Source organism: Sitodiplosis mosellana, unplaced genomic scaffold (assembly GCF_009176505.1).
Source record: "Sitodiplosis mosellana isolate CC-2019 unplaced genomic scaffold, AAFC_SMos_1.0 Smas_scaffold_1, whole genome shotgun sequence".
NCBI lineage: Eukaryota > Metazoa > Arthropoda > Insecta > Diptera > Cecidomyiidae > Sitodiplosis > Sitodiplosis mosellana.
In genome coordinates this window covers 19,098,579-19,123,562 of record NW_022595244.1, presented here as the reverse complement: position 1 = coordinate 19,123,562, position 24,984 = coordinate 19,098,579, and the positions used below count along the sequence as shown (strand labels likewise).

The 24,984-nt window shown below is 35.1% G+C and overlaps 6 protein-coding genes, 1 non-coding gene and 1 pseudogene across 16 annotated transcripts in view; 6 read left to right on the top strand and 2 right to left on the bottom strand.

The window, feature by feature from the left end:
* The window catches only part of LOC129580474 (GAS2-like protein pickled eggs), a 90,407-nt gene extending 84,683 nt beyond the window's left edge, over positions 1-5,724 (top strand). For all 8 annotated transcript variants that reach the window (XM_055470926.1, XM_055470923.1, XM_055470928.1 and 5 more), the window contains 3 exons: positions 280-472; positions 1,258-1,636; positions 1,944-5,724. In XM_055470926.1, the coding sequence (XP_055326901.1) occupies positions 280-472; positions 1,258-1,636; positions 1,944-3,061 (1,690 nt within the window). In that variant the 3' untranslated portion in view covers positions 3,062-5,724. The remainder of the gene's footprint in view (positions 1-279; positions 473-1,257; positions 1,637-1,943) is intronic.
* Positions 5,725-7,063: 1,339 nt separating this feature from the next.
* On the top strand, positions 7,064-9,812 carry LOC129567528 (endoribonuclease CG2145-like). Its single transcript, XM_055444566.1, has 5 exons — positions 7,064-7,669; positions 7,747-7,882; positions 7,952-8,151; positions 8,508-8,746; positions 8,845-9,812. Exons 1-5 carry the CDS (start codon positions 7,609-7,611, stop codon positions 9,073-9,075), a joined length of 867 nt encoding a protein of 288 aa, XP_055300541.1. The 5' UTR covers positions 7,064-7,608; the 3' UTR covers positions 9,076-9,812.
* Position 9,813: 1 nt separating this feature from the next.
* LOC129567526 (endoribonuclease CG2145-like) lies at positions 9,814-11,588 on the top strand. 3 transcript variants are annotated; one of them, XM_055444539.1, is made up of 8 exons: positions 9,814-9,998; positions 10,160-10,318; positions 10,383-10,488; positions 10,568-10,767; positions 10,830-10,940; positions 11,003-11,050; positions 11,128-11,252; positions 11,318-11,588. In XM_055444539.1, exons 2-8 carry the CDS (start codon positions 10,255-10,257, stop codon positions 11,543-11,545), a joined length of 882 nt encoding a protein of 293 aa, XP_055300514.1. In that variant the 5' UTR covers positions 9,814-9,998; positions 10,160-10,254; the 3' UTR covers positions 11,546-11,588. The 3 variants fall into 3 exon arrangements, with proteins under 3 accessions (XP_055300514.1, XP_055300503.1, XP_055300526.1); XM_055444528.1 differs by having other exon boundaries at positions 9,933-10,093; XM_055444551.1 differs by having other exon boundaries at positions 9,933-10,318.
* Positions 11,589-12,356: 768 nt separating this feature from the next.
* Positions 12,357-13,910, bottom strand: LOC129567057 (endoribonuclease CG2145-like). The gene is made up of 5 exons (XM_055443591.1): positions 13,633-13,910; positions 13,422-13,572; positions 13,159-13,358; positions 12,837-13,072; positions 12,357-12,773 (listed from the first exon to the last, which is right to left on the bottom strand). Exons 1-5 carry the CDS (start codon positions 13,688-13,690, stop codon positions 12,543-12,545), a joined length of 876 nt encoding a protein of 291 aa, XP_055299566.1. The 5' UTR covers positions 13,691-13,910; the 3' UTR covers positions 12,357-12,542.
* A 1,752-nt stretch (positions 13,911-15,662) lies between these two features.
* Positions 15,663-17,040, top strand: LOC129566760 (uncharacterized). The gene is made up of 2 exons (XM_055442984.1): positions 15,663-15,764; positions 15,827-17,040. The coding sequence occupies exons 1-2, from the start codon at positions 15,695-15,697 to the stop codon at positions 16,780-16,782; spliced, it is 1,026 nt and encodes a 341-aa protein (XP_055298959.1). The 5' UTR covers positions 15,663-15,694; the 3' UTR covers positions 16,783-17,040.
* A 3,468-nt stretch (positions 17,041-20,508) lies between these two features.
* Positions 20,509-21,312, bottom strand: LOC129572977 (flexible cuticle protein 12-like). Its single transcript, XM_055453116.1, has 4 exons — positions 21,131-21,312; positions 20,859-20,995; positions 20,760-20,789; positions 20,509-20,690 (listed from the first exon to the last, which is right to left on the bottom strand). The coding sequence occupies exons 1-4, from the start codon at positions 21,274-21,276 to the stop codon at positions 20,614-20,616; spliced, it is 390 nt and encodes a 129-aa protein (XP_055309091.1). The 5' UTR covers positions 21,277-21,312; the 3' UTR covers positions 20,509-20,613.
* Positions 21,313-22,030: 718 nt separating this feature from the next.
* On the top strand, positions 22,031-22,104 carry Trnai-aau (transfer RNA isoleucine (anticodon AAU)). The gene has a single exon. It is a non-coding gene; the product is annotated as a tRNA-Ile (tRNA).
* A 2,065-nt stretch (positions 22,105-24,169) lies between these two features.
* Positions 24,170-24,904, top strand: LOC129580456 (tubulin-folding cofactor B-like; annotated as a pseudogene).
* The last annotated feature ends 80 nt before the right edge of the window (positions 24,905-24,984 follow it).

Here is a 24,984-nt window from a genome sequence, read left to right as displayed (position 1 = left end):
GACAATGTTTTGACTCCGAACACAAGAAAATATTAACGCCACTCGTCGAACAGCACCGAAGAAAAACGCTTTGAAATTCAGCCGCGTCACTCGTTTGTGTCGTGTGTGTGAATACGAGGCATGACTCTTGTTTTCAGTTAGCGGAAATTCTATTTTTATATCCGCGTGTAGATGCGTTTGTTGTCTTGTCTTCACTGATTTGGACAAACGGCTTTCGTCGATTGATATGATATCGTCGATAAATTGACTAATGATTTTTCTTTTATATTCAATCAACAGATCGCCTCCATCGGCGCGCAAGTCATTAAATAACAGCAATTCTGGAGCCACGAGCAGAGTAACATCACCAACAACAGCCAATACAAGCTCACTCTCGCCACAGTCTGGCCAAGCGGCAAGAAATCGAAGCCGAAGCCCAACACCACATGCATCACAGAAGAACAATTCACCTTCAACTACCGAACAGTTACAGGTAAGTTTTGCTGTCTTTTTTTTAAATTGTTGTTCCATATTTCCATTTTCATCGTCATCACGATCAACACTTAATTTATAGCAAGTGCTACACAATACCCACAGATTGTTTGTTATACGAGTCGCCATAGAGCAGAGCAAAACAAACCAATTAAATTTCCCATCGTAAACAATTCTTTATTACGTTTTGCAATTAACAACAACGTCAACACTGCGCTCGTACATAGTTTTAATGTGCGACAATCGTGCACTCTTGATCAATATATAGTGGAGACTGCGCGAGAGACTTGTAAATGAGCCTTGTTTTGAAACATAAAACAAATCACTCTTCGCTCGATTATTATGAACGCGAAATGAAATTGGTTTGAATGCGCAAGATTTTAATAGAAATGATTAACAAGAATAAAAGCGTGAATGAATTAACGTTACATTCATACAAAGTGTTTATCATGCACGCGTATCTCATTTGTAAGTTGCACTCGATGCTCACACACAAGGCTGCTGATTGCCGGTTGTTTTTTCTTTTTCTCCTACTAAATTGATTGGAACGCTCTCGATTGATAAGTACCATCAATTAACACCCAAGTTCGATTACACTCCGGCTAAACGAGTCTCGCGCATACGCGCTGCATTTACGATATATAATCGATTGAATAATGGATTCACACAAAGTGCTTTAGTTTTGATTAATCCAGAAAGATTAGTTTTATGATCGCCTAATTGATTTTGCCCTATATTTCAATCCAAATTAAAGCGGTTTTTATTTGCGTGTTTTCCCCATTTTAGTCAACGGATAAGAATTTATTGGCATCACCAAATTTGCAACGGCGTTCAATGTCACCAAGCCCTCGTCGATTGGGCGACCTAAAGAGCAAGAAACAAACTTCATTCGATTTAAATGTTGGTACAGCAACAACAGCTCCACCAGCTGCTACCACCGAAACGGACACATCGAAATTGAACGAAACGAATGGCACCGCTAATGGAACAACCGATAATGGCGGCAAATTTGAAAACATTAGCGACAACGGCAGCGAAATTAGCGACGAAGGATATCGAAGCTTGGGCCTCATTCAACAGGCCAACAATAATCAGTCGAAAAGGACATCGTTGCATAGCCAAACATCAATTGAAGACGTTAAAACGGATGACGCAAAAACTAATGGTGAGTTTTTGAATACATTGACGATTTTTTTCTTACTTTTTGTCAACATATTCAATTTTCTTCCATTTAAAGAACATTTAAATTGATACAACCAATTGTCTCACTGACTCGTCCGTGTACGAATTGCTGTTAGCGTAAAAGAGATGTTGTTCGCAGTAAACTCAGTTTAGATGTTCTTTTAAACTTTTGCGATTTTTGGACTTTTTTCTGTTCTGTTATTCATTGCTTAGTTCAATTCTTTTAAATGTAAGATTTTTTCAACAAATTCTCTGTCTCTCTCTCTCTCTCTCTCTCAACAATTTTCCAGTGCGTCTCGATCAAACTTCAAGCGATTCACAATGTTCGCCAACGGATGAACTCAGTTCGAAGGGAACAGCGGCCGATTTAATTGAAACAATTGAATCGAGTCCTGTTGATACGCCCGATGCAACATTGAACACCGAAGTAGATGCAAAGCCATTCGAAGAGGCCGGAGTATTCATAACCGATGATGATATCACCGTTGATGTGTCGAACACCACTGGGCTGCGAAAAACTGGATATTCCGATGATTTATACAGTGACAGTCTGATGAAAAAGACATTCAGCAAAATTCCCCGCTCGCCAATGCCCCGTCGCAAGAGCATTGACAGTTGCTCAGTCAATAGTGACAACGCATCGAACAGCACCGGACTACCGATATTGTCACGAAAAATGCCAGTTTACCGTTCGGTACGTAAGTCCTCGTCACCGAATATTGAAGTGACTACTTCAAGCCAAGCCACAACTTCGCCGAAAAAAGACATTGGTACTTGGAATGGTCGTGCAGCGGCTGGTGCCGCAAATAAGAAACGACCAACAGTTGGTACCGAATTATTTACACCAATTTCAAGTAAAAATAGTGGAAGTACATCGAATTTAAGTCAAAAAGGAACAACTCCGTTCCAACGGAATTCCGAAAATCGTGCGTCAAGGTGTCAGTACGATCAAAATGGTCGTCGTATTGTTAAATCGACAAATACATCACCAGTGAAACAGAGTACATCACCACTTGCTCAACAGATTTTGGAAGCGGCCGAAAGTGCAAAGAATGATGCTCATATGTTGGAGAAAATGAAGCTACTGCTAAGCAAGTATACAGTGAATAAAACCGGCAGTAAATCAAGTGGTTCGTCGAATCGTAGCCGTTCAACCGCAACACCGTCACCGGTCAAGAACAAAGACGAATTTGAAGATTTTACCACGGCTTGGGTGAATTCCAATGGATCGCTAGATCGTACCAGCAATTGTTGTACACCAGTCAAAGCGCACTCAAAACGCAGTTCGGCCGCCTCATCATGTGACAGTACGGCGTATGGTAAAGGCGATATCCTAGTGTCGGCTCGTCGTGACCGAGGCATTTCACGCATTCCGGCACCAATCCGACAAAACACTGAGCTTTATTGACGCTTAAGTCAGTTTTAAGTTTACTGAATTTCCAATTATCTTCGATTCTTTTCCCGTTTTTTTTTAAATTTTGATTTCATCTTTTGTTTCATACCCTTTTTTCCGGTAGTTTTGTAAGAGTTTCTTCGTTTGATTTGATCTTACGTCGTTTAAGAGTAGTATACGTTTTTTTTTATCATAGAACCGATGAAATACTGGAAAGTTTTCCTTTTTTGAAGATTTATTCAGCTTTATCAAGAATTTATATTATTATTATTAACCATATTTTTTCATATTTTTTATTTTTCTTTTCGTTCGTTTCGATCGCTTATTTAAATGAATAAACTGTTCGTTTCATCACAAGAATGATGATATACAATTCAATCAGTAACATTCTCGCTTGAATGTTCAGTTCACAGTTTAGTTAGTCACATTGGGCTAGCTATTGCAAAAAAGCAAGCAATAAAAAAGACAGATTCTATCTGAAGTAAAAAAAAAATACTCATTGCGCAACATTTGAACCCTATATAGCCTTCCAATCAACCACATGAAATCACAGAAAATTTTCTTTGTTTTTTTCAGTGAATATAGAATTCAAAACAAATGTATTTCACTAATAAGATTTTTTTATATAGTCTCTTTATCATTGAAGAATGGAATTCGAGAAATATTTTTGTAGAAATGCAATTAGGTATTTTAGCGTCTATAGAAATGTAGCTTAGGTCAAAAGCTAAACTAGCAAACAACTAAACTGTTTGCAAATGAGAGAATCTTTAAATGCACTCTTTTCATGGAACAACACAACAACATTTATTCGTCATTCTTCACATATATATATGTTGAATGGTAGAAGAAACATCGTTCGAAATGTTCGCGTTTCTGAAACACTAGACTTTTATATGTCACAAACTATATACGTATTAATTTTTAGACGAAAAAAAGAGCCTATATCGAGCCTTTAACCATCTCTTTCTCTATCTCTATCTATCTGAATCTCTTCGGTAGTCGATTAATCGATAGAAATAAAACTTTTCATAAAGTTACATAATTGGATAACATCGTTAAAATAGCAGTAAACAAGATGTTTTGTATCTGTGTGTTATGTTGTCAATGCCGATGAAGAGTGCAAAGGTAAAGCACACTTGTTTTGTTATAACCGCGAGCACGATGCAACCAAAGATCACAATGATTTTTTTATCGGTTCCGTGGCGTGCCTGCGGTGTGTGTTCGAGTGCATCGTTTTTTTTTTTCGTTCTTCGTTCCATCTTTTAAAACATATCATTTGACTTGGCCGCATCGTGTGCGATTCACATACTTTTTCGTATTTTTATGTGAAACACGTTCATTTTACGTTCTCGCAACTTCTTATTTTTTATCTTTTCGATATTTCTCTTCAATTGACATGGATATATTTATGTAATATTGCTACTGATGTATTTTTGACACACAACCACTAAAGGCACACTATCGCCGTCATGTTGGACTTGGAAACAAAAACCAAACATGTTTATTATGAACATGAACAATTACACTGTTTTTTTTATGTCTTCAATCACAATAAAAAGATACAACGTTTTGTTTCGTACTGCATTGGAGGATTGAACGAGATTCACAGATAAAAAATTGAAATAAACTTTATTTCTGGACCAAGAAGAGTAAATGCCGATGTATTGAGATGATTGGACAATCAGATTTTGACTTTGGTTTAATGACGTTATATATTTGGCGAAAAAAAAGCCAGACGATGGTTAATATCGCTTAAAAATCAAATTGGTGCTGAAAATTTTGATAATTTCGAGCGTAGGAAACGAAATGCAAAACTAGACAGATTGAGAAGCAATTTCAATCTTCGTGAAGCTATTCATTTCTGTATTTGCATGAATGTTTCCTGGGTTTTGCTTGGTGAGGTGCATGTTGTGGCCTCACCCAAACTAAAAATTTAAATTAAAGAAAATCAAAAGCATGTAGAGTTATACTTTTGTTAATTGTTAACAAAACTGAAGTGAAGGCTTATTCCCGTCTTTATTTCCGAATCATTTTTTATTCTATTTAGTTGAAAGAGTCTATAGCGTTTTGTAGGAGGATCTGATTGAGATATGAATCACGCATAGGATTATGGAAATGTTTTTACTATTGATTAAAACTGGAATGTTAAAAAAAAGACTAATAAGATATTGTTAGTGGTGTTGTAGGCTAGACCAGAATCAAGCAATTGAAAATGTTTCAATTTTTTTTTAAATCAAAATTTTAATTGAAAAACGACTGAAAAAAATTGTGACCATTTTTTTGAAATTCGAAAAAAAAAGTGCAATAGAAAATCCGATAAAACCAAACTTGAAGTGAAAAAATATAAACTCAAATACTTTCCTAAGCAAACAACAAATTGGCGATAACCCGATAATTTTTCTACAAGAAATAGAATTTAACCTGGACCGATTAAAATTCTTTAATACTTTTACGTTTAAAACAATTTCAATTAGAGTTTAAGTTCTTAACGGTGAAACCAACTGTCTGGTTGTACTTTCAATATATATACTTTATTTAACGTTTTCATTTAAGCTACGAAAAAAAAACTATAATTTATGTTAATGGAATTTATCCCGAGCAGCAAGCAACACAATATTTCATGTAATAATCACTTGATGGGTCATGAATAAAAACAAACATATTTAACCACAGCCAAACATTGAACGGTGTTTTACTTTATTCAAACTGTGTTATTAGCTTTCAATTTTAGTTTGAGACTTAGTTAGGAATTCAATTTACAGCTCGCACAGATTATTTTCAAGAGGGTAAGTCATGGAATCGGATGGAAATTGCATTAAACTGAGAATAAACCCGATCTAAACGATGACTTTTGCGCATATCTATGACTAGATCGAGAGGAGAGTATGTGAAAAAATTCTAATATATTTTGAAAGAGGAGAGTATGATTTCTGTTGATTCTATCTGCGTTAAAAGGAAGTATGTTAGCATCCCGTCTAGCCTCCGCGGTTTTTCACGGTTTTCGCGGAACTGATAAAAGATAACAACATGGTGTCTTCGGCAAAGTTGTAGTACTCGAAGTTTTCTATAACATTGCTGAAGATATCTATCTCTTATCTCTTATCAGTTGCGCGCAAATCGCGCACATAAAAAAGCAAATTTTATATAGCACTTTTTTTTTCTTATCATTTTTCGCGCTTTTCGCGGAACTGATAAGTGATAAGAGATATTTGACTTCAGCAATGTTATAGGAGACCTCGAGTGCTACAACTTTGCCGAAGACACCAAGTTGTTATCTCTTAGCAGTTCCGCGGAAACCGTGGAAAACCACGAGGACCCGTCAAAAATGAACATACTCGCCTTTAACCATTTTTGAGTCGAAAGAAACTTACTCTTCTCTTTCATAAAAAAGTCAGATGAACTTACTCTCCTCTCAATCTAGTCAATAGATATATGATTTGTTGAACTGCAGTCAAGATTCACTTTCCAATGGAACTAGTTTCAAAAGTCAACTTCAGCATCTGTTGGCGCCTAGCCGAACTATTTCATCGTTATGCTTTTGTAACTAAGCTCTTACTTTACCTCAAGTGTTCCGCATACTTACCGAATGTATGGCTTGAGGCTTTGCTATGAACATTCAGACGAAATTGATAATTTAATGACGGCAATTTATTCGGTGGTTTTTATGAAACATATTCGCGTCTTGAACAAAAGGCGAATTATTTGCACATGAATTCGAACAAAAACTTCAAAATGGGCTGTTAATTGTTCGTTTGGCATTGTGTCAGATTATCTGATCTGTATATGAATCTCTGTTCGATAGAAAGAAACAGTTGAGCCAATCATGTGAGCTTGATAGTTGTGATATTTCATCGACGTTTCAACCGCATACCATAAGTGTTAATGAAATGTAACACAGTTACGTCCAGCAGCTGATTTCGTATGTACGCCTACGAGCGGTCAATATGCGCGCACACATACACAAAATGCTGATCGCAGCAAGAAATCTGCTGCCAACTGTGTGCTTGTTCACAATTTGTATTCAATTTATATTAAGTGAATCTCATTCGGCGTAGTGTTTTTATGACAGATAGTTTATTTTACACATCGAGACGGACGTGTACACATAATCTGAATAAGCGGAACTCAGACAACTTATCTAAGCACATGATAATACAAGCACATTTAAGCGTTGCAAAAGTCATTTGACATTTCATATTTCTGAAACGATTTATCCCAAACGTGCGTCGGGGTCGCATGCACTTCGCGTCGAAGCGATACAAACAGTATCATTAGTAGCCTTTTGTTGCGAACACATTTCTTATCATAACTATTTTTCGAAATAAAAACTGGTTCCTAAGTGATTGAAATAAATGAAATTGTTTTACCGTGTTGAATGCAAACAGTTTGCAATTGGTTGAAGCATTTTTACTGAAAAAAAAAACATTTGGAGGCGTATTTTGATTTCGAATTTATTTATTTTTTTGTATCTGGTCAAAAATTTTGCTTAAACATTTAAATGGTGCGAAGTTATAAAGCTGATTAGTTCGTTCAAAAGGAATTGTCTTTTAAATTTTGTGAAAATGAATCGTTTAAATGTTTTGCTGACATTCATTTGTGTTCTGATGATTCAATGTCATGCGGGTATGAGATGAACAAAAAGATTGTTGAAATTATTTATTCTGAAATTTTCAAAGAAATTCACACATTTTCAATTCCAGATGGTACAGACAATGAAATACTGACATTATCCGAACGTCTTTTTGACCTTAGTACACCAAATATTTTCAATCAGATCACAGTGAATCTTCAACGTCGCACATATTCATCCGCGACAACCGATGATGCTCCTGCACCGTATGTTATTTGTTAAACATTCTTTATTCCATTGCGACATGAATGTAAAATTCTATCATTCCACTGTAGACTTTTGGGCATAAGCAACGCCACATTGGCCCGAGTACCAACAATCGTGAAGTTGCAAACACTTTACGACAACTATGAACTGGATACGATGACCGTTGAGGATGTTACAGCGGCCGAATTGCGGGAAGAGGACGAATTTCTCAATAAAATTCTAGACACAGAAGTTATGAAGGCCGCTATGAACTATCTACAAATAAAAGGTTTGATTTTGTTACTTGCAAACAAGGGCAGAGACACCAACGCTAGTTTCACTAATTTAATAGGTGCAAGTTTATTGTTGTGTGCTTGGAAAGAAAGCAAAAAACTATATTTTGGTAATTTTTCTAATCTCATTTCATAGAAAAGAACAAACCATTCCATTTAATTTCATAAAATAACTCTGAAACTTTGTTCTAAATGGTTAAAAACTGTAAATAACAAATTGCTATTTTTACTATTTTCCTCTAGTATTTGTATGGACTTGAAAAAAATAGCTAATGGTGTCTCTCCCCATGCTGTCAAATGAAAACGATTCTTGTTTCCGTATTCTTGATTCCTTTTTCTCCATTGTCATCAGGTGCTGTAAGATCTGATCGTGCAAGTCAACGAAATCTACTGAAGACAATTTGGTTTACGATGTATTCACGAGGCGGTGGCAAAATCGGAAGTTGTGGCTTTGAACACGTTTTCATGAATGAAATCAAAAATACTGAAATTTCCGGATTGCACAACTGGATTTATTTCTACAAACAAGAGCAGGACAGCCACCATGATGTCGATTACAAAGGGTACATGAAATCACTTCATTTGGGAAATGTACGTTAGCTCAGCTTCAATTATAAATATTAAATGTTCATTTTACAACGAACAGAATATGTTTGGAATGATATTGATTCGTTTTTTCTTTGTTGCAGAAAGCACAAATTATCAAGTACAGAGTGAGCTACAAAAATAAGAATAAACCGGTGAATACAATGTTTATCGGAACACTTCCAGAGCTTGAAATGTCGCTCTACACCGTTTGCCATGTGATGAGAAAATCAAAATGCGATATTTCACTCAGCGGGAAAAAAATCACAATTAGAACGTATCCATTTTTCTACCGAGGGAATCGATTGATTGGCAGCGCTTACCCGGAATTTTAGAACACAAATTAATCATAATGCTAAATCATAAATATTTAATTTGAATCGAACCGAATCATAAGAACTTTATAGGTCAGAAACAGAGCTGTTACGATACTTGTATATATCTAATGTGCCATATAGTAGTACAAATAGTCTTTTCGGCCGTCTTTGACATTTTACCAACTTCTATTCATCTATTCGATTGATTGCAATGCACAAAATTGGAACTAAGAAACAAATATCATGAACAGAATGTACGGCAAATCTTCATTGAATGTATTTACATCATAAATAGTTTCTTATGTGTGAATAAAATGAGATAATCAAGAGATTTGAGTGACGGCATATCCCAGGATAAACTGAATCTTTGTACCGTTGTAATATATCAAATTGTTGTAGTGCGATTCGTCATTCTTTCGATTAATTGGCAGATGAAATTATAACCGTTTTCCGTTCCGAATGCTTTTCCGGATTCAAAAAATCCATTTCGATCGATCAACACAAAGATATTTGCATAATTTTTCGGTCAGTTGATTATAATTTTGTCCATAGTTTTACGCCTTGTAGGCAATTTTGAGATAAATACAGTTTTGAAAAATTATGGCTGGGCTTAAAATTAAAGCCAAAGCACTTGGAATGAATATTAAAATTAGGAGAAAGCTGTTCTGGCAAGTGTTATACATACCATTGACGATGAAATGAAGTATAAGCATGTTTATTATTTAAATTTCCAATTCTATTATTGAAATGTTCTAGCCATAACTTCGTTTTAATTTAAGTATAACGCATCTTCTGCGTGGAAAAAACAACGGTGTGAAATTTTGTGGGCCAAATGCTAACAGACATAGGCTTCTGAAGCAGGGTTAAATTACCCCATTCTCAACAATTTTGAACGTATTATCTGGAAAAATTTTACCCATACTCTGATTGAAATGCCAAAAGTGAGGACATTTTTTTGAGTCTTCGAATTACCCATATTCAAAATTAACCTCCTCTGAACCTTCTATGCGAACCTTCAGAAGCTCTGCTAACAGATGTAACCTTAAATTGACTTTGCATTTTTTATTATTGTAATGACGTGTGTGAAATTTTTGGTGTGAAGACGACGACAAACAGGGAATAAAAGCGCGAGGACATTGTGATGAAAACCAGTTCATTTGCGAATTTTGTGCTATAGGTTTGGCATTGAGTTTCATCATGGCGAAGTTAATACTATTGGCGATAGCAATGCTCGCATTGTGTATTATAACGTGTGATTCGAGTAAGAAAATTAACCAATTCAAATTGCATTTTTCCAAAAACGATTTTTCTTTTTTTTTATACAGAATTGCCAGCAAGTGATGTGGAAATCACGAATCTAAGCGAACTTTTGTTCAAAAATGCTGATAATCGACTGTCGAAAAAAGTTTTTTTCAACATCAAAGCAAATCCGTATGATTTTTTAGACTTTTTTTTGAATAACAACCAATTGAATGTGAAAGAATGGTTTTAATTATTTTGTGTTTGGTAGAGTGTTGAGGGTGAATGACACCGATTTGAGTAGTGTGGAAACTATTAGAACGATGCGCCCTTTGTTCAAAAACTTTAAAATAGATTCCGCACTTCCGGAAGTAGTAACCCAACAAATCGAAGCCCAGCAAGATAAATTCTTGGACGCAGTGATCAAAACAACTGCTATGACGATCTTGAAGAATTTCTTCAAGAAGAAAAGTAATAAAAAAAATCAACATATCGGCTTTGTTACAAAAATTTCATTATACTTTCGATTTTAGATGTTGATGGAATTTACAATGTAGATGAAGCGGTGGCACAGAGAAATTTTAAGCATCTTCTCAAGGTTCTCTGGTTCACGAACTATGCACGAATGAGAGGTGGCGCAAAAGGTATTTTAGTGGGTTTTTTTTTCAAGTTACACAGTGATAGAATAATTTCTTTATATTTACAGGTAGTTCTGGATTTGAACATGTATTTTGCAAGGAAATCATTTACAAGATAAGATTTCATTTTCCTCATAAATTGAATTTATCTAGGAATTTATCCAACATAAAATACTGTTCAATTTATTTTAGAACAACGTTATATCGCATGGCGAACTTTCTGGCTTCCATAACTGGATACATTTCTATGATCAAGAAATGGCCAAAACTCGAAAATTGACTTTCCAGCAACTCACGAGAGATCTGACACTGTCAAATGTATTTTAATCTCATTCATCATTGGCATTCGAATATTCATCAAATTGTTTTTTTCCTTCTTTTAGAACTTTAGAATTGTTAAATACAAAGTGTCATACGATAATATGGAAAAAATAACATCGATGTTCATTGGAACCACGCCGGATTTCGAAATGAGTTTATACACTCTGTGTGTTGTGATGGATCGAGAAACGTGTCAGGTGTCATTGGGTAAAAAACGGTTCTTCATCAAGACATTTGTATTTTCACGTGGACAAGACAAATTGGTTGCAAGCAGCTATCCAGCGATATAAATGTTTAAGAACTTACTCTATCACTGTGTAACTTGAATAAAAACAGAAGAATGGAAAAAATTGTCGTTTTCTGGCATTTTGACATGGAATAAAAAATGCGTTTACGTTTAAAAAAAAATCCTGATAACCTTATTGTTGATGATTGATGCGTTGAAATTTCCCTCAATAGCAAAAGAACATCGTGAAATTTTTGAAAAAATACAGTTCAATTAGTGACATTCAGTTGATTATGTATGAAAAATGTAAAAAATGGGCAAATTTAATATTTCTCCCTTTTTCAGTACTTTTGTAGGGGAAAGTGTGTTTTTTCCAATATTTATCGCCGGAAATGTTATTTATTTTGCATTTCTCGTCGTTTTGTGCCAAACAGATCTGGGAATAACGATAGATGCAAAATCCGAGGTCAATCCAAAATTTTGAAATAGAATGATTTTCTGAAAAAAAAAATATTCAGTCTATTTTGAAAAATAGAGCAGATAGATGAAATCGGATACTGCCAATTTCTTCATTGGGGGTGTGCGAACATATGCTTCCATACATCGGGATCGAAGTTTGGCTGTAGCTTCCGCTCTACGGGTCATTTTGTAAATTTTTGAGGAAGAAAGGTGTTCGGTAAACTGAAATGCGGGAATAGTAGTGAAATCTCAGAATAGGCTCCTGATAACCGCAATCTTATTTTTTCGTGACCCTTTTTCATAAAACGCCGGAGCATCACCAAAATTACGACCTCAATTTATTTTGGGACAGTCTAGTGTACAGTACATCAACCTTCCACGTAAGTAATGATATCAGTCAAAACAATGAAAAAAAAAAACCATTTTCAGAAACATCTGTTTATTATTATTCTAAATTTGAATATAAATTGATCGATGAAAGGATGCAACGTATAATTATTCTACGAACGCCAAATATTGATACTAAATTTGTGTGTGCATGAAAAGAAAGACTGATATCATTTTTATTGACATTTACAAAACACTCAGATGGAATGCAACAATTATATCACTGGATACGTTGCACCGACCATCCTCTTACCGTGGTAGTTGAATGGAAAAGTGCGAATAGTGAGTTTATTTCCATCCAAAGAAATTTGACAGTATGTCTTATTCATTTCGAAGCAGACAGTAAAAAGGGCCATATCGAGCTCAGGCAATGTTCCGATAAACATGGAATTGACTGGTTTGGTGACGCCATCGAAAGAAAAACGATATTTAACAATTTGTCCTTTCTAAAAAGAAAAAGCAATTATTAAAAAAAAGGTTAAACAGATCAAAAAACGAATTCTACTTACATTGCCAAGCAAAAGGCTGTCCATATAGCCTTTATAATCAACGTTACCAGTGACATTTTCTTTATGATGAAAATAAATCCAGTTGTGAAGCCCAATCGGTGAACCATATTTCATTTCATTGAGAAACACGTGTTCAAAGCCAGAGCTGCCGATATTTCCTCTAGTCCGTGGGTACATTCCAAACCAAATGTCCCTCAGTAGATCAAATTGGGCATCCCGACTTGATCTGATGTAACCTGTCGATCATAAATAGAAAAATGACTCAATTGAAAGATAAAATTCTTTTCGATTTGAGTTCCAGAAAAAAAAGAATGAAGATCACCTTTTTTATGTAAGAAATTCATGGCGGTTTGCATAACTTGCGTATCGAGCACTGCATCAATGAACTCCATTTCTTCAATCTGCTCTTCAGGCGTCACCTCTTCACTGTCTGACGCATCTAGTTCATAATTATCGAAAAGTGCAACCAATTTCGCAATTGTTGGCACTTTATACACCACCGACTCATCAACATTCAAAAGCCTAAAAAGCATGGATAATTAAAAAAGTGTTATTGAAACATTGGAGAAAAAAAAATTTGTTTACGGTTGTTCAGCATCATCCGAACGTGACCATGAAGACGTTGAGCTCTGTAGATTAACTTTGACATAAGGGAATATGTTTGGTGCGCTTTCTCTGAACAATTTCTCAGTGAGTTCTTCGAATTCCGACTCGCTGGACTCATACTCGCGGCACACTAAATTATACACAATTAACTATCGATAAATGATGCCAATCAAAATATAACTAAACTTACATGTGGTCTGACAGTGACTGACGACAATCAAAGCAACAGCTATCAAAAATGATTTCATTTTGGAGGGTACTTGAATTACTTTCACAATGATAACAACTGTTCAGCTGCAAATTTAAATGAATTCGATTTCACGGGAACGAAATTGCTTGTGTGTACACTTCAGCTGAGAAAACTTTGAACATAATTTCAGTCGGGCATCGTCTTTATATTCATAATGAACAATCGAATTTATCAGTGTTATTTGTTTTCGTAGTACATTTTGTTTATGTCACTAGCAATGTACGATGTTGAAATCTCACATAACACAACAATAATATCCACGATTAGTCGGATATAAATTCAATAAAACTCTTCAAACACTTTGTTCGAAATGGTAAAGAAGCAGTATGCGTGACAAAAAAGCGATCAAATTTCTGTAAAATGATATTTTAGTATATCAGCGAACACCTGTGTGTGCCGCATTTTTACACTTGTATCACGCTAACGTGTCAATTAATCGGTGCACTGTCACCGGCGCTTCCAATTCTAATAACAAACTGTTGGAATATTCACGTGTGTGTCATCGTTGATTATCTCTCTGGCTTTATTGAAAAAAGCTCTTTTTTCCATTTGAAAACAGCTAATCTTTTACGTGACACCAATTATTTTAAGAACAAAGCATATTGATTTATTTAAGGCACATAAATTTCTTCATAGTTAGATGAATCAATAAAATAATTTACAAAAAATGACTGAATTTAATAAAATACTACTGCTACAACATTCGATTTAATTATTTATTTTTTAACATTTAACAATTCTTAAAATATATTACTCGCTTGAAATCAGTAGTTCTTCCTCTCCATCAAGTGAATATTTTCGATTGCATCTTGCTCATTTGATTTCAAAATTTTCTTGCAGTTTATCTAGTGCATCTTCTGCGCTCCATGTCAGCTCCTATCATTGTGTCAATACACCCGTTCAATCAAGTAGCCAGATTTTTTGTCGAAATTTTCCATTCATTTCCAATTTCATTTTGCAAAACATTGAATTTTCTTTCCGAAAGTTTTTGACTCTGAAAACATGCCAATTTTACTCTATTCAATTTGATGTTCTTTTGGAAAAATGCTGCAATAATTTGAGCCTCAACGTCGGGACCTTAACTGAAAGATGCTTCAATTTGGTTGAGAGCTTCCTTTGTGAACATCACCAATTCGCGCTCATTGATTGGCTCTGTCCCTGCTGTGACAAATAAATGGCACAAATTGGTGCTTCTGCCGGTGAATTCGATCCAGCTACGAGACAAACCTGGATAGATTCCATATAAAATTCTTGTAACTGTTCAAATGTTGCATGTTGAGCCAAATCGTCGTTGATTGCTCTAACTAACACTTTTAGAATGAATATTGCATTGGATTTTGATCTGTCGGGAGATTGATATCGTCAGCGGTCGTTGACATTCGGTTCAATATATTTGAGTCATTTAAAATAATTCTTCTTATTGAGCAATGTAAACTTTTACAAAATAACATCGCAACCGATTTTGTTTCACATTAAATTCTCAATTTTTAACATTCATCTAGCTTAATCCGTATTGTTGAAGATATTTTGTGTTTTCACGAATGAATGCTATCTGGCGAGTGTGAAATCACCTCGATTAAAAAAAAACAGATGTACATTCAATTTCAGGAGCGTTTTAATGCATGGAATTGTGATACCAGATCAGAATTTTCGAGCTTGTCAAATGAGCGAGAAATTATTTTGAGTTGATGCCGCTATTCATTTCCATTTTTTACAGATAGAGAATCAATAGAATCTTTGATACTAGGCCCCTGTATCAGAAGAAATAAGCTTCAGTTAAAGTGGGTAGGAAATGCAACCACTTATAGATTCGCATTGTTGATTTCGAAATGCAGGTGCGAATGAGGTCTATTTTCAGAATTCTGACGAAATTTTGAAACATCTGATTGCACTTGCGTTATTTGTTTCGCAAATATTGATTGGAATTTATTTTGAAAAAGTGACTGCAAAATTGAAATAATATATTTCATTTCAAGTGTAGCATTCGTTGAAGACGCACCAGATGGCGAGAACTGTAGCTGCATTGGCAATTAATGCCATTTGGCTTTTTAATTTGATCTTATTACCGAAATGTAAGTACCCATTATTCCTTCATTTAGGATTTTTCAATTTTTTCAATGAATATATCGATCAGGTATAACGGATGAAACTGCACCACCACCTCAAACGACAATAGTACAAACAACACCGGACGATAATCCCGAGAATCATGTTTGTTGCTTTAAAAATGAGGTCGTTTCTGAACATTTGGACGTATGTCGTTTTACGTCATGTGAAAAGGCTCTCGATCCGCCTACAGTTGCTTGTTACGCCAATAATATAAAAAGACTCAATTGTAAATGCATAACAAGGCATTATCGTACTTCAGCTTGGCGATGTGAACCGTTAGAAAAATGTATTGAAGAACAGAAAAATCCACCAAAGTTACCACCAAATCCCGAATGTAGAGCAAAACATACCGAATTGGTCGGGTGTTTGAAACCCAAGGATTTTCGATACTGCCGGTCACAATCATCGCATAAACATCGTTGTTCGTCCTCCTCATCCAGCTCGTCGAGCAGTTCTTCGTCATTTTCTTCGCGCGGCTATTTCTCATCGCCATTTATAAAATTTATCAAAAGCCACGAGAAATCCAATCTATATATCATGAATGTGTGCAACTGCAAGAAAGGCCGTTGTCTCAATCGCTGCGGTGAATGTGTTTTACAGGAAGAATATCGAAGAAATAGAAAAATTTGCCGGAAAATGCGATGCCCTGGCGCAAATGAAGTGGAACATCATGGACGATGCGTATGCAAGGAAAACTACTATAGAAACAAGTGTGGCCAGTGCGTAACAAAAGACCAATTGAAAAATACCATAAATTGCTTATGTTCGTGCCCGTGCGGTGAACATGAAATGCTCAGAAAGTACAATGACTATGATCAACGCACTTGTTTGAATTACAAAAAGTGTTCAAAACAAGAACCAGGAAATAGAAAATACATAGTAGCGTGTGATTGTGAAGACAGTTACTATACAGATACCAACCTTTATGGTCCATGCCATGAAAAATCTCAATGCCGTGATTGCCCAAAAATTAATGGATAATAATTTTTTTGAAAAATATCTATATTCATATTAGACATCATTAGATTTATTATTAGACATTCTCTATTAGAATAAATTTTTTTGTAGAGTTAACAATTATTTCAACATTTGAAAACTGCCATGGGTGAAAGATGAATGATTTTGTCATCTCAATTCAAGCAGCCTATAAAGGAAAAAGAGGCTCATTTCAAAATTGCCTTTCTTTCGAATCATTGTACTAGTATAAGCAGCTTTAAATAATTAAACGGAATATATAAACCCAAATCACGTTTATTTTCTACCTTATATAGAACAATATGGACGGATAAAATATGTCACCTTATATTTGGTTGTGATGAAAACAATACCATCGATGAATTTTGTATGCCGCAAAAGAACGGCAACCTAACCTGTAAACCCGGCTCTACGATTGCACCAACTCAATCAAGTTTTTCACACTGCGCATTTTTTTTCTCATTGTTTTGAAGAAAAAATTTAATTTGGCCAAATTATTTTCATGAAACTGACCGATTGAAAACTCAGATAAATGTTTTTATATAAAACATATTCGTAAACCATTCGATGTTGCTACAAATCATGAGCCATGGAAATAGAAAAATCGACTCTATAAACGTGGTTTACTAAACTTTGTGAACCGACTCTTTAAACTTGTTAAACATTTTTGAAAACGATTTACAAAGATTTGAAAGGTTTCTTAAATTCAATGAAATTTGTTTCATTCAAGCAAATAGATGTTATATTCAAGACGAAAAAAAATTGTGACTCAGTGAACCAGCCCTCAGCAACCCACAGTAATAGTCTATTCAATTTGATTCGCTCAATAAAATCCGTCGCACAGAAAGCAGTTGTGCAGCCGTGCTGTTTGCACTTCGGACTTTTTCGGATACCCATCATGCGTTCGTCGTGTTTCTTATGTGCCGAACGCAACACAGTGAAGCGCAATGGTAATAAATTCAGCAAATCCAAAACCATTCAGAGTTCAGTTTGCATTGCGTTTGTCCCTATCGGAAGATCACTGACTTGAGTAATGAATGACGTTTATCTGACAAATGCCATTCCCAACATTTGCGTAAAGACTTAATCCCAACATGACGAAAGAATTTACTTATACTTCCAAACTATACCGTATAGATGCCGTTAGAGCATGCATTGCTGAATATTTTCCATTTACAGCGCACTTTGTTGGCCGAACGCTCTGTCGAAACTCATTCCATCACTGTGGCCATGCGAATTTTGGCTATGTTTTCATTCTCTGTATCTTCCGTGCTTTGTACGGAATTCGGATTTGAGCGTTCGGCGAATACACACACACACCTGTCTGTGTACTGATTTCGTCAAGCTGACGACACTTCAGTACAAAATATCATTGAGTGCTTGCAGCGCCACGAACTCTCGTATCATTTTGTATTGAAATTTCGTTAGTGAGTTCGCCGTAAAATTCGTCAAAACGTAACGTCACTTTGGATTTCGTTCGTACGAAAAACGATGAACGAATCCATAAACGAAAAAACTGCCTAGGTTGAAGTTTCCTAAGTGTACGATCGACATAATCACAACTCTCTTCGAAATAATGGATCAAGTTGAAAAAATATTTCTACTCAAAAATACAGAACTAAAACCAAGGCGGATTTTGGAATAGAGACAGGAACGCGAAAGTATACGACAAAATAAACGATTCCATAGACGAAAAAACTGCCTAGGTTGAAGTTTCCTAAGTGAACGATCGACATAATCACAACTCTCTTCAAAATAATGGATCAAGTTGAAAAAATATTTCAACCCAAGAATATAGAACTAAAACTAAGTCGAATTTTGGAATAGAGACAGGAGCGCGATAGTATGCGACGAAATAAACGATTCCATGAACGAAAAAACTGCCTAGGTTGAGTTTTCTAAGTTTACTGTCGACATAATCATATATGATTCCATGTGTTGTCGTGTTCGGGTGACAGACGTTTAATACGTTTAATAATCTTAGGATTCAAACGTCGTTAACACGTGCATATGTTTTCCTCTGTTTTCTCGCGGTTTTTCGCTCTTTTCGTGGAGATGGTAAGAGATAATGTCATAGTATCTTCTGTTAAGTTGTGAAGCGGGTAGAGTACTATAACTTTGCTGAAGAAACCAAATCGTCATCTCTCATCACAATCTAGTTTTCATATAAAATACGTTGTATGCCCATAGAGACGGGAATATGCTGCAAAACTGAAAGACGAACAAAAGGTTAAAAGGGACGACTTTTAATGATATATTAATGCAAAATTACTTCGATGAACTACATTTCATGTAGTGCGCAAAAAAGTAGTTTGTTGTGAAGCAACAAAGTAGAATAAGTAACTCAAATCTCATCGAAGCGACACTCTGCGGTATTGTTTCTTTTTCCATAGTAAATTAGGACTTGAAACGCACAAAAAAGATATAACCAATTTTGTGAAATACATAAGTATATAACATAACATTTTATTGACTGAAAATTGCGAATAAACAATTCAATGATTTTTAATAAAATCGCCGCTGCACACAAAACAAATTTTTCCAAGAAAAAAAAGATCATTGCAAATTTTATCATAAAAATTAAAGGGCTATCATATCCGCTAGGTATCGTTTTAGTCGGTTGATATTGAACCAAAAAAAAAGTTCTCAGTGCTTTCAGCGCTTCAAACAAAACCGTTATGAATCTGACTTTTTTCAAAACAAAATAATCCAAAAATATTTTATAATAAAAAAAATGTAGAAAAAAGTTGTAAATTGGATTTCTCAACACACAGTTTATAAAAAATATTTTATTTGCATCAATAAAACTTAGGAAAACTACAATTATTTCACTGCAAACGATTCCCACTTGAAATTTGAAACAACAACACACTTGTCACTTGTCAATATGGCGAATGGGTGTGGTAACGGATTCTCGTTAGATGTCGCTGTTAGTTTCGAAATTTCGAACTTCAACTGAGAATCGTTTGCAGTACAATAATTGTTGTTTTTCTAAGTTTTATTGAAGCAAATAATTTTTTTTTATAAACTGTGTGCTGAGAAATTAAATTTACAATTTTATTTTACCTTTTTTTTATTCGAAGATGTTTTTTTATTTAAAAAAAAGACAGATTCATAACGGATTTGTTTGCGGCGATGGTAGCGATTCAAGCGGCATATGAACGCTACTAAAGCGGCTTTTTAAATTTTATGACAAATTTCATAGTTCATATTGCGAACGTATTTCTTATTCTATATTTGAGAATTTTTTTTTTCTTAAATTCGGAAAAGTTTATTTTGTGTGTGGCGACTAAACGTTTTATGCAACAACTTGGTCGAAGTGAATCTGCATCTTTTCGATCTCGAGTGGTCAATGTGTTAATTGTCTCAAGGCAGTCTTACATGATGGAATTTGGTTCCCCATTTAAAATGTATGGAGCACAGGATTTGAAATCCTTGCGGAAAATGGAACTCTACACGGAAAATCAAATTTCCGGAACTGTAAATCCAACCACGAGATTTGTCACGAGAAAAAATCCTGAGTCTCCACACAAAAAATACGCACATGCATAATTTCGGCTAAATTGTTTCGGTATTTCGAGAATTCCCTCAGCCAAATCAAAGAAAATTGATTATGCTGCCAATTATCATCACCAATTTAGCGCCATACATCAAACAAGTAAATCTTTACAAGTAAAAATGCAAGTTTGTTATTTTTGGTTACATAATTTAATATCTTAATCATGTCCCCCTTCACACAAATTGTATGTTTCATCACTTGATAGAACTGTGGAATGTATCAGTTTGCAGAAAAAAAACTTTTCAGATTTGTTGTCTGATTCCTTAAGAGATCGTTGTCTATCCAACTAGCGATTTAAGTGTGTTCGGAGCGATTTGTGCATCTGCTCCTGGTTGAATTCCACCAGGGCCAGTTCCTGCAAATTCAAAAAATATTCACTTATTCAATTTAAGTTAATCGTTCAATTTAATGCGATTGGGTGTACCGATAATTGGATGGAATCCGTTTTCATCCGCTGTAACATAAAATAAAATGATTGAAAATAAAAATAAAAATATTTCAACTGAAAAATAAAAAAAAATACCTGTATAAGTCACCCAATATGTTATTCCATCAGCTCCAACAAATGAATAAGCACCACTCTTAACTACTGCCTGTTGGTCCCCAATTGTTCTCAGCTCTCCAGCTTCAGAAAAGATCTGACCATTATCCAACTCATAGCTAAAGTTTGAACAAGACACATGTACATTAAATAATTTTTCTTCCATCTTCTCAACTGAATTGTCTATCGAAATGAAATTTGTTCCATTTTTCTCTTGGTTTGCGTTAGCCATACAAAGATGTATGATAACATACGTGAATAAGTAATTTCCAGAGCCATCATTGTTATTCGATTCACGAACAACTTGTGGCTGTGGTTGCAATTGCACTTGTGGCTCTTGAGCCAATGTAAAAGCAACGACTGATAACACAGAAACCAACACAAAGATTTGACGTGCCATTTTTTGCAACAGAGCTCACTTTTGACTTCACTTAAAATTTCGTGGACAACTGATTTGAAAATCAAAACCATCAGACCTTTTATATTCGAGGATTTTCCATCAATTTCAGTTATAATCGATTAAAGTTGCTTCCAATGCACGGTTGATGGTAGGGCATCAGATGAAATATACTTACATTCACATGACATGATTTGGTCGCGTGTCTTGTACTTTACCTTCCAACCGTTTTCAACGGGTTAATCTTACGCTCACCTCAATCGTTATTACGCAAAGTGTCATAATCGATAACGTCTTCACTGCTCATACTTTGTTTACGTGTGTCGGCCCACAAAAGAACGTTGAAACTCGTTCACAAATACCATATGCCCCAAGCTATAAATTATGGTTTCGTTTGTTCAAAATGCGTCGATTTCATATTAATGTTATTATTTTTGAAATAATGACTCGTCTTTCACGCGTCTAATGAACCATCAGAAACACATGTTTGTATGCAAAGAAATGCAAACATTTTTTTTTGTTTTTTTCTTTTCGTTTTACATTTCATACAAAATACAAATTGAGCATAATCAAAATCTTTTATAGTCCATCCTACGGAAATAGACTATGGTAACTTTCAACTTGAATATTTGCATAAAACAAATTGTTCATTCGATGAGTGCCAAAAATAGAACGGATCACGTTGCCGCTATGTTTATGCACTGCATGATGTGCGTCGCATTATTAAACATTTCAACTTGGCTGACATCTTCATATAGGCCCATTAGCTCAGCTGGTTAGAGCGTCGTGCTAATAACGCGAAGGTCGTGAGTTCGATCCTCCCATGGGCCAATATTTTTTTTTCTTTCATTTAAAATTATTTGCACTGGCGATTTCAATTTCTTTATTTTAATTTTATATTTTTCAAACCCTCAACACTAGAATTTTATTTGAAAAGGATAAGGAGTGGTGTAATTTCACGGTCCGTATGAGCATACTTTTAACAACAAAAAACCATAAATTTTGAGGAATATTTAAAACATTCACATTCTCATAATTCTTTTTTGATAAGGAATGTGTGTTGTAAAACTGAAAGTGAATGCGAGCTAATGGGCCAGCTAATGGGCTTCTAACCAGCTGAGCTAGTGGGCCTTCGAGAATCAATTGGTCAGATCCAACAAACGAGATCAATGGAAATACAAATCAAAAAGTGACAAAATAGATGAGTTTAAAACTGTATCAACAATATTTTTCTTTTTTTACCCAGAAATCAGTATCGACTCTTTAAACCAAAACCAATACAAAAGTATGGAAAACAATTGTTTGGAATTTTTTAAAAGTGATTATTCGAAGGTAGAATGGAAAACATTGAATTATTTTCATCATTCATCAAATAGGAGGAATATACGAATGATAAGCGTTAAAAAAATAAAGAACAATAGAAAGACACGAAGAATTCCTCGTAAAGATTTAGGTAATATTATTTCATCAGTTATCTCATCACTTCTTCAATGTTTATAAAGATGAATCCTCCGCAAAGGTCATGACTGTGGGTCATGATTTTTTTCTTCATTATTTGCGGTGTGTTAAACCATCATCGGTTTCGCACGATAATTTAATTTTTTTGTCCTAGCAACAGGCAACACCCGTTTTTTTTTATTGTAGCAGGTAGCATTATCACTTTCACATCCAACGAACAGTGTGCAATGTACGGTAAACACCAAATTGAAAGTGGCATAGGTCATAGCGGTTAGGTTTCAGTAATTGATATTAACTGTATTCGATGAGCATTCGCGTGTTCAAGGCACTGATTTCGTCAAATTGAAATGATAATGACATTTAAACAACATCAAAAAATTTTGTCCATCATCGCAACTGCCTACGGCAACAATTTAATTGATATATGTTTTGCCGTAAATACATACAATCAATTTTACATCAAATTGGATTACTTCCAAACAGACAGAAGTTTAAAGTGAGTTTTTATCTGACCTGACACACTCTGAGTACGGTTCGGAAACGAAACGTTCGGGCGCTAAGTCAAGAATTTCGCAACTTAATGCAGAAATGGTTACAAACAAGGAGAACAAACATCCATATTCTGGTAACTTTTTAGGTCACTCAAGAAAGAAAAAAAACTTATGGAATTCCTTCATTGGTTTTATCATTTCTTTGTACGGGAAACCATGTATCTGCGAAACAAGTCACTAATTTTGATATTCGTATTAAGTTGTGCAAATCGATTCAAATGTCATTCAGCAGCACGTGTGAAAGCCATATCCAATGTGATTCTTTTATAAGAAGACTATAAATCTGCTTATACATTTACATCGATGGAGACGGCATGATATTTTGATTCCAACTATTTATCGAAGACATTCGTTGAAAAAAATGATTCAAACATTGTAAAAATAATTTAATAATAAATAACCGAACTGGAACCATTTTTCAGCAGTAAATTATTTTGGAGCGAAAAAAGAACTTAACTCAACTGTAGCAAAGTATATACACTGAATGCACCATCGATGATGGTCCACCATAAAAAAATTTAAATCATTTCGTGTCAAATGAATTGATGGACAGTGTGGATTGCAGCCAACTTCATTCATTGTTTCATTGACAGTTGTCAAGTCAAACAAAACTTCGTCGCAACATTAACAACAAACTCTAACCGTAGAAAGGTGTAAAAATAATTTAACGGATCGAAATGGGTGATTTTTTTTCAAATAAATGTATCAAACTCTCAAAATGACGTGGTCAGCTTTGAAAAAAAAATTCCAAGGGACATAAAAATTTCCGAATAATTCTTGGAATAGGTAAACATTTGTTTTGATTGCTACGATTTTGTGTTCGGCTTCACTGTGACTCATCGATAACTTTTAATGGAATTAACCAATTTGAATCGACATGAAATCACCTTGACAGAATTTCCAATTTTCAGGGCAAGTTGGAAATTATAACGGGCGCCAGTGCTGGCACAATGCAATTGCAGTTGTTCAAAGGTGACAAGTTGATAACACAGTTGAACGATGATGAAAATGAGCTCGGATCATTTCCCATTGAAAATAATATGCGAATACACGTTGTGGACAATTCCTAGAGTTTTATTGGCGATAGGAATGTGGAAAAGTTCGATTTAACCGAGAAAAAATACGATCAGCGTCGCAAAACCGTACGAGAGTAACTTAAAGCAAATCGATTGGGCAAATACAATGAAGAAGAAATGAAAAAAAAGGAGGAGCAACTCCAGCAAGAGAAGAAAGCTGCTTCGATTAACATTGGCGACCGATGTTTTGTGACAGCAAAAGGACCTCGTCGTCTTGGTACGGTCAGATACAAAGGTGCATTTCATGTGAAACCGAGCATTCTCATTGGCGTTGAATACGACGAGCCTCTTAGCATTCATGATGGAACTGTTGACGACAACAAGTATTTCGAATGTCAACCGAAATATGGGAGTATGGTACCCATTGCAGCGGTTGAGGTCGGTGATTTTCCGCGAGAAAATGATGGAAACGACGACGAGGACTATGGCACACACAAGTATGGCACACACTGCGCGCACCCAATGAAACAAAAAAAGACAAACAACAAATAGAGAGAGTTCAGGCTAAGTTTTTCAAGCATAGCTTCTTGAGTTTGGTTTGCGATCAATGTTGCGATCATATAAGAATTGCCTATTTCACTCATCAACATATTGAGATTCAAATTGAAGAGAAGAAACAAAGACAC